At 36.3% G+C, this 8277-nt stretch overlaps 1 protein-coding gene across 1 annotated transcript; it reads right to left on the reverse strand.

Annotated features, from left to right (window-relative positions):
- Nucleotides 5394–7808, reverse strand: LOC107646086. Its single transcript, XM_016350276.2, has 3 exons — nt 7494–7808; nt 6983–7383; nt 5394–6724 (listed from the first exon to the last, which is right to left on the reverse strand). The coding sequence occupies exons 1-3, from the start codon at nt 7557–7559 to the stop codon at nt 5416–5418; spliced, it is 1776 nt and encodes a 591-aa protein (XP_016205762.1). The 5' UTR covers nt 7560–7808; the 3' UTR covers nt 5394–5415.

The following is an 8277-nucleotide window of genomic DNA, read 5'->3' on the forward strand; positions in this document are numbered from 1 at the left end:
TTTTAGATTGTTTATTTTTTTTTCTCCTAATATTTTTGTAGTGGATAATAGTAATTGTGGGTTTGGGCTACTTGATTTGGGTGCATAGTTTTTCGGAGACAAAGCGTGTAACTCATCAGTGGATACTAGAGAGCCCAAGTGAAATGAACTTCTATCGAAAACGAAGTATTCATCCCGAAACAATCTGACAGAAAAAAAAAAACAATGGAAGTACTAACCAAATCTGGGTTGATCGAGTAGTCAGCTCACTCGTTCGCTTAAACAAAGTGTTGGGGTTCAAATCATGCCTTGTGTATGTAGCAACCATTGGCCAGCAACAATTCTTTAAATAGAATTCAGATCCGTAACAGATTAGTCATTAACCTGTCGGGTTGGAGATACCATCAGAAACCACAAAAAAAAAGGAAGTAGTATTAGTGTGTTACTATTATGCCACTCCAGCCAGTTTTTTTGCACTGTAAACTGTAAAGCCCAATGACAGAAAAAAAAAACTGTAAATCCCCTTCATTGTATATATTTCTATTAAGTGATTACAAAAAATGATTAACAGCATAGTTATACTTTGGTAGAAAGAAAGGAAACGCAAAAATTAATTTATTTACTTTCAATGAGAAAGGGTATAAAGTAACAACAGCTGTTTGCCTCTTTTCCTTTCACTCGATTATTGAAGGGTACAAAAGGCCATTTCTTGTTACATTTCATCGTTAGGGAGATTATTGTACGACCACTTTTTCGTTGATCCCTATTAATGCATGCTTAAGTGGAAACAACCTGCAGCCACCAATCGGCAATAGTACAAAGGCTACTCTTCTTAAGCCTTACAACATTTTTTAAACTTCACATCCATATAAATTTCAGAAATTCCTTGCATACTTTTTTTCTTTTGGTCGTAAAATTCCTTACATACTTTTCCTTGCCATAATTGCCACTAACTAATTACTCGGTACCCTCTCTCAATGATGATGTCTCTTGCCCATACTCTTTCTCCGTGGACTTTGAGGTTCATCCACAAAACTATGACTCACTCAATCAAGTACATCCCATTTACGTGACTTTATTATACTCGTATCGTTACTAACTCTATAACATAAACATAGTAGTCTACGATAATCATTTCTTTTCAAGTACAATGTGCTACCAATGTTTTCACCTAGCTAGCTCTAGCGTATACCTAACCTTCTTCTCTTCATCACTTTCCTCATGCCTTAATTAGCTACCTAGATGTAAAAATAAATTCACGGCGGGGTTAACCTCTTTTAATTTATAGACTACTATATATTGATATGTGAAACCAAACTTTATCAACAATTAATTTAAAAGAGCTTAAAATGATCGATACTCTATATGAATATCACATGACAAAAGTTAATTCACATGCTTAAAGATATGAAATTAAATTTTTTTATCAAGAAGAATTAATTGGAGCTTTGCTTTCAAAAGTCGTTACGCATAACCTTCATTGTATATTATTCTCGTATAAATTAAAGTACGAAGAAGCTTGATAGAGTATATTAACATATATATATATAGTGACACAAAAACCATACTCCATGAGTTGTAAAGGAAGATTTGCTCTCTGCAGACTCAGATCTCTATACAACCCGTCCTCTCTTTTTGGCTCATGTTGAATAATTCGACTCCCTATGTTCCTAACTACTCATCATATTAATAATAACACGTTTGTTTCGTACCCTTTTTCTTTTGTAAATATGTGCTTTACATGTTATAATTAACCAATAATACAATTAACTCCCTAATCTATATAGTGGATATTTTAACGATGACACTGTATGAAGATTATATTGATTATATTGTGAACCGTTAGATAAATTAATATTTTTGATTGAATTATTTAACAATTTACAATATAATTTTTATATAAAGATATTATCACAAGTATTCACCACCATGTATATATTACCAGCACATATGAATGATTAATATGTTTAAACAAGAAGAAATGTGCGTTGATTAATATAAATATGTTATTGTGTTACCTTTGTATAAAGTGAATTTAATTTCTTATATAGGTATTGTGCAAAGAAAAAGTCTTACAAAGATGGGCTTAAGTCTCTGACTAGAGAATAAAGAACTAAAGAAATAATGGAGCCCTCGTGAGATGCACCTTTTCTTTCGGCACAAGAAATTTAATTATGCTTTCAACGAATATGAAAGGTTAATGTACATATAGCAAGAAAAAAATAATAATAATATTGTGTCAGAGGAGCAGTTCAAGAACACTAATTTGCCAATGGAGCAATACAATCAATGCTTCTTTCTTTGCAATGATAGCAGTGTGTATTTTGTTTATATGAATTCTGAATATGGCAGGCATGTTTTCCCTCTTTCCCACCAATACTAATTCGTTTTTCCAAATACGGCTTATAAAATAATTACATTATTAGCACGTCTATTTCTCTTTCTTTATTTTTCACTCTCATCATAAATTTTATAATATAAATCACTAGCTGTGAAATCAACAACTCAAGTATACTATAGTCTATTAAAATTTTTCCATCAAAATTAAATAGTTCATTATTATTATTATGATGAGAGGGTTTTGTGATGAGCACTTTTAATGAGGGTACCTAACAAGGAAGGTAGGAAGATATTACATAAGATGGGCACAGTTTGAATTTGCATACTCTAATACTAGTGCCTAGTGCCTATGCCAATGCCCAAGGAAGGACATTGTCACTTAAATACAACTATTTCCTTTTCATTGCCTAGAGTTTTCAAGAATTTATTGCTATATTCATTCATATCTCAAGGAAGACATGATCGTATAACCAAAAAACAAGAAAAAGGATGTGATTAGTGCTATCCTCAAGGCATCTATCTCAATAGCATAAAATCATTGATAAATAATATATAATACTGAATTCTTTTTTAAGTTTGAGTAGTTAATATTCATGATCTTGAATTTTTTATTTGATATGTCTATGGTATTTTCAGAAGAGAGATTAGCGTCAAGATTCTAAAGTAATATACACATCAAGTATCAAGTATTATATAACTAAATCTCAATGAATAATATATAGTGGATTAAATTACTTGATCAGTCTTTATGATTTAATTAGATTTATAATTAAGTACTTATAATTTAAAAACTTTTAATTATGTTTTTATACCATTTTGAATTTTAAAAATGAGAATATATTTATATTTATGAATTTAGTCTAAATATGAGTATCTTCAATTTAAAAAAAATATGTTAATTCTAATGATTTTTATACAATAAAAATTTAATTATAAATTTAATGAAATTATAAGAATTTAATTAACCTATAAAATATGGGTAATACTAGGGAGACAAAAAATATAGCCAAAACTTGTCTTATTTTACATTTTTTAATTATCGCAACAATTAATAAATGCTAATAAAACAAGTTATGGTTGTTTTTGGCTAATTTTTTTTGTTACCAAATATTTCCATAAAATATATAGCTTGTAGTAGTATCTTATGAACTTAAGAAATATGAATAGAATTTGCACCTAAAATAATAATTTGCACCGGTCTAGTGGTAAATAGGGAAATATAATCATAGAGTAAGGTGGGAAAAGAATGGCGCTTTTCGAGGAAAAGGGACGTCAAATCTATATTATTGTTGGCACATGAAATGAAATGAAAGGGTGATGCAATCACTTGGAATGAAAGGAAGAAAAGTTGTGGCCTCTTTGGTCAAGATCATAGGGCTCTTAATTTGAATTACCAAGCTTCTAATTACTCCATATTTTTTAAAACAGAATAAAACGGGTAGCAAACAAAACAATTTGCATATGATATATACATGTGCATTGAACATTCAACCTCGGCCAATCCAACAAGTTTTGAAATCAGAGAGCATCATCATATTCCTCTCTCACCACTTCTCAGTTTTGGAAACTCTCAAATGGGTATATTTTGTTCTTTTCTCCTTTGACAGAGAGGATTTTTGACCTATTATAAGTTACTTCAATTATATATTTGCCCAAGCATATGGTTTTCAATAATTTTATGTCACGTTTTAAGTTAGCATTCGCATTCGCATTCACATTCACATTCACATTCACATTTTGGCCTTAAATCAAATCAAATCGGTAATGCAAGTCAATCAGAAAGCTCATTCATTATTCAAACCCATTCTATTCTCGTTTAACTGGCAACAGTTGTATTCTATTGGGTTTGTATTGTATTGTTACACCAAAATAAAAAGTGACAAGAAGGGAATCACTGTAGAAAACGCAATAATGAATCTTTTACAATACAGCAGGCTTTTTCGTTTGCATCAGAGGCCACGCCTCAAAGCTTGCATGTACCATTATTACTAGGCTTTGGAGGTTGTTAAAATCAAGCATAGGAAACCACTGTCAAATTTTTATTTATGGCAGAGACCACAGTCCTCGTACGGAAAATTCAGCAACACAAGAATCTTATAATTTTTTTGCGAATATAATCAACCATCTAACTCTCTGGTACGGAATACATGCACAAATTGCAAAAGCTTGTGACTTGTCAAAGTTAATCACATTTTTACTAATTGCTACTACTAATCACTTTTGATTTCTCGTACTGAGTGCATATTATTAGATTAGATTAGAGTAGAGTGTTAGCTTTGTTCTGTGTAAAAGAGAAAAACCTGACACCACTTTTATCTCTGTTCAGTGTTGTGACCACGTTCAATTAACCTCAAAGTCATGTTCCATGACAAGGACAACCATTGATTCTCGGAACTGTGCCTTTTTAGTTTTTCACCCCTCACCTCACTGTTATTTCTCTTTCACACTAAAATACACCACATGATATCACCCATCAAAAATGGATTGCAAGTTTTGCAATACCACTTCACTTCTTCACACGTAAGACTTGATTGCAATCAGAAATGTAGAAGAAGTAAATGCAGTGTCAGACAACTCATTTATTATTACTATGGATAGATAGATTCATTCATTAATTAAGCAAAGAAAATTTTGAATTCAAGCTTTCTTTGGTCACCAACACCAAACCCTTTTATTTTTCCGTTACCATTACTTACCAAAAGTGACCAACAAAGAGTGGACTACTATTTTCCCAATATACCCTTTTATTAATTTCCCATTTAGAACACGTTCAAGGGTGAACAAGTTTGAAGGCAGACCCAAAAATCAATAGTAGAGAATAGAGATAGAGAGAGTCTTGAGTACTGATATTTCTGTACATCTGATAACATTTAAAAAAAAAAAAAAGATAACTAATAATAAATAAATAAAAGATTGCAAAAAAATAAAAGGAAAAAGGGAAAGGAAAGGAAAAGGTGACAAAATTTTCCGGCAGTCTATTTTTTTCTTTTCCTTGCTTTTGTACAATAAAGTGAAACGAACCAGAGATTCCCTCTGCCGGTAACATCTCCAACAAATTTTGGTTTTTTTTTTTGTTTTCCAGTGAAAAATATCTGATTAGCAGCTCAATGCTTCATACTTCACCGGAATTGGCCTATTGAATCCGACCTGCGAAAGCAAGGTCCCAACTGCCGCCAGGTCGCGGCAGAAAACACCTTGAAAAACTGCAGGATTCACAGTAGATGATGATATTGTAGACTTGTTATTGTTACTCTCCATTGAATCATTGCTGCTGATATTATCAGTGACCAAATTATCTACCTCAATACTATTATTGTTCAATTCAGGAGCAGGGTCCTTGGGTTTCTGTTGCACCATAACTTGCGTGTGTGCGTGCGCGTGTGCCTGTGCAGCTGCATGCAATGCAGCTTGCTTCTTCCTCTGCTTCTCAGCAGCCTCTTCATCTAAGACGGCACTCATCAAATTTGTGTAACCTTTCTGAACCAACCTATACAGCAACAAAGCTGACATCCTGGCCTTCTCCTTGATGGAATCAAGGTCTCGGTCGTCGGCCAGCTCGCACCTTTCGATGAATCCGGTAGCCTTGTCGGGTTTATGCTTTAGAGTGAGCAACACATGAGCCCTCTCCAACTCAGATCTTGAACAACCGCGCCTCACACCAATCAGAGCATAGTAATCTACATTATTCCCAGTCTCCCCTGAAGCCAGCCTCTGCTTCAGCTCTTGAATCTTCACGGCAAGGGCGCAGAGCTTCCCTGGAATTTCCCTGTACCTCACATTGCGCCGCTTCCACGCAGGGCCAGGAAGCTTCCGGTCCCTGAGAATTGAATTGTACAAAAGTTTAAGGTGTTCGAGGTCGTGGAGAGAATCCGGGAGGCAGCGAATTGCTTCGAAGAGGGAAGCTCTGGTGTCAAGGGCTGGAATGCAGGTAGGATCAAGGGCAAGGGTGCGATTGCAGTCCGCTATGGACTCCGCAATGCGGCCGGCAGCGCGGTAGGCGGAGGCTCTATGCATGTAGCATTCTGCCAGGAAGGCCTGAGGTGCAGCCCTGCGACCATCTAGAATCTTGGAGAAATGCCGAATGGCCTCCGAGTGGAGACCCGCATCAAGAGCTGCAAGGGCCGCCGCACGCCGCCGCAGGAGGAATTTGATGTGGCTGAGGAGCTGGGAAATGTGCTCGGCGTCGGTGAGCGGGGTGCGGGGTGGCGTGGCAGGTGGAGGAGGCGGGTTTGTGGTGTTTGAGTCGGCGGAGAAGGGAATGCTGGATAGGGAGAAGCTGTCATCAGACCAGCAGACGCTCTCTCGTCGGAATGCGTCGGTGGCGAGGCGTTTTCCGGTCTGGAGGAGGGCCATTGCGTCCTCCATTAGGCCTAAGTGGCAGCACGCTTGACCCAAAACCAAGTACCTATTCATTTCAATTTTGAAGAAGAAACAATGAGTAACAAACATAAAGTTGTTCTTCAAAAAACGGATGGTACTGGAATAAGTAAAAGTACTTTTCTTTTGCATTCAATTTGATTGGTTTTTTAAGAATAAAAGCTGTAAACCAGTTCTAACTACTTTACTTTATTTATTTACTTTGAGTACTTACTACGCCACACACTTTACTTCATCTCAAATACAAAAACAATGAAACAGAAGCGCCGCGTAGCTGTGAAATTACCTCCATTGCCCTTCCTTGTCGCAGGTTTTACAGAGTCCAGCCATGACCTTCTTCTTCAGATCGGAAACGGAGAAGCACTTGAAGGTTTGGTCCCTCACGGCTTCCTCAGGGGACAGAAGCTTCACTCCTTCCCTGGAAGACCCATCAGAGGAAGAAGAGGAAACAGAACTTGAATCAGCATCACTGGCGATCTTCAAGCTGGGAATGTAGTCCTGAAGCATATCGGCGACATCCTTGTACCGCCGCAGGTACAGCAAGCACCGTGCTCTCAGGTGGAGTGCATGGTCCAGCCTCGGTGATATCGCCAGAGCAGCGTCTAGAAGGTTCAGCGCCGAGGCGATCTCGCTCTGTTCTTGCGTCGCAATGAGACTCCTTGCGTCCTTTATGTACTTGTCAACAATCTGCATAAAAAAACACATTAATGCCCCATTTCAACCGCTTCTAACAAGATTCAAACTTTGCCTCTCTTTTGATCCGATGAGTATACATTAAAAGAACATGATTGCCTCACCTTCCGGTTGGTGAGCCACCAGTGCTTCTTTTCTGTAGCGGTAAGAGAGGGAGAAGTGACTGCCATTGTTGACGATTATGGATGTTGCTGTTGCTGTAGCTACAGATTCAATATTGGACCATCAAATGATCAAAACCCCCTCTCCCGAATTAAAACAGGCACATAATTCCTGTGCTCTCTGATAATAAAGGGAGAGGAATATATAGGAAGGAGAAGAATGAGGAAGAGAGAAAAGAGGGGTTTGAGTTTATATTTGAGACGGGGAAGGGAATGGGCAAGAAGAAAGAGGATTTTAAAATCAGTATTTTTTAGTGTGTGGATTTTCATGTACATGTAAATATAAATAAAAAATAATAAATATAAGGTAAAGTTAATGATGGACATGAACTTACATTAAAAAGAGAAAAGAAATTAATGAAACTAAAATAAATAAATAAATATAAAAGGAAATTTGACAGCTTGACTCTTATGCTAAAGCTTTCAATCCTTGAAATTCATAGCTGGCAATACACTATAAATTCTCTCTCACTCACACACCTATATGTGGCCTTGTAGCTCTATGACCCTAACGAGCTAATATTCATATTTAATTATTTCTCCTACTTTTCTTAAAGAAATATAATTTTATTTTCATTTTTCATAATCTGGCTGCTCAGCGCCTCAGCCAGTCAAGTGCACCATTCTCACTGGGTATAGCCGGTGCCCCATCACGGGTCCTTGGTCCCAACCACCGGGAAACGATAACTCCAATTTTCCCCAAAAGTAAGCAAAGCTTATAAGATCA

Source organism: Arachis ipaensis, chromosome B06 (assembly GCF_000816755.2).
Source record: "Arachis ipaensis cultivar K30076 chromosome B06, Araip1.1, whole genome shotgun sequence".
In the NCBI taxonomy this organism is placed as follows: Eukaryota; Viridiplantae; Streptophyta; class Magnoliopsida; order Fabales; family Fabaceae; genus Arachis; species Arachis ipaensis.

Excerpts from the sequence above, each read along its gene's own strand:
- LOC107646086 (XM_016350276.2), bottom strand. The coding sequence starts at position 7,559 with ATGGCAGTCACTTCTCCCTCTCTTACCGCTACAGAAAAGAAGCACTGG. Across the intron at positions 7,384-7,493 it reads GGTGGCTCACCAACCGGAAG|ATTGTTGACAAGTACATAAA; the intron begins GTGAGGCAATCA and ends TTTTTTATGCAG. Across the intron at positions 6,725-6,982 it reads GACAAGGAAGGGCAATGGAG|GTACTTGGTTTTGGGTCAAG; the intron begins GTAATTTCACAG and ends TGAAATGAATAG.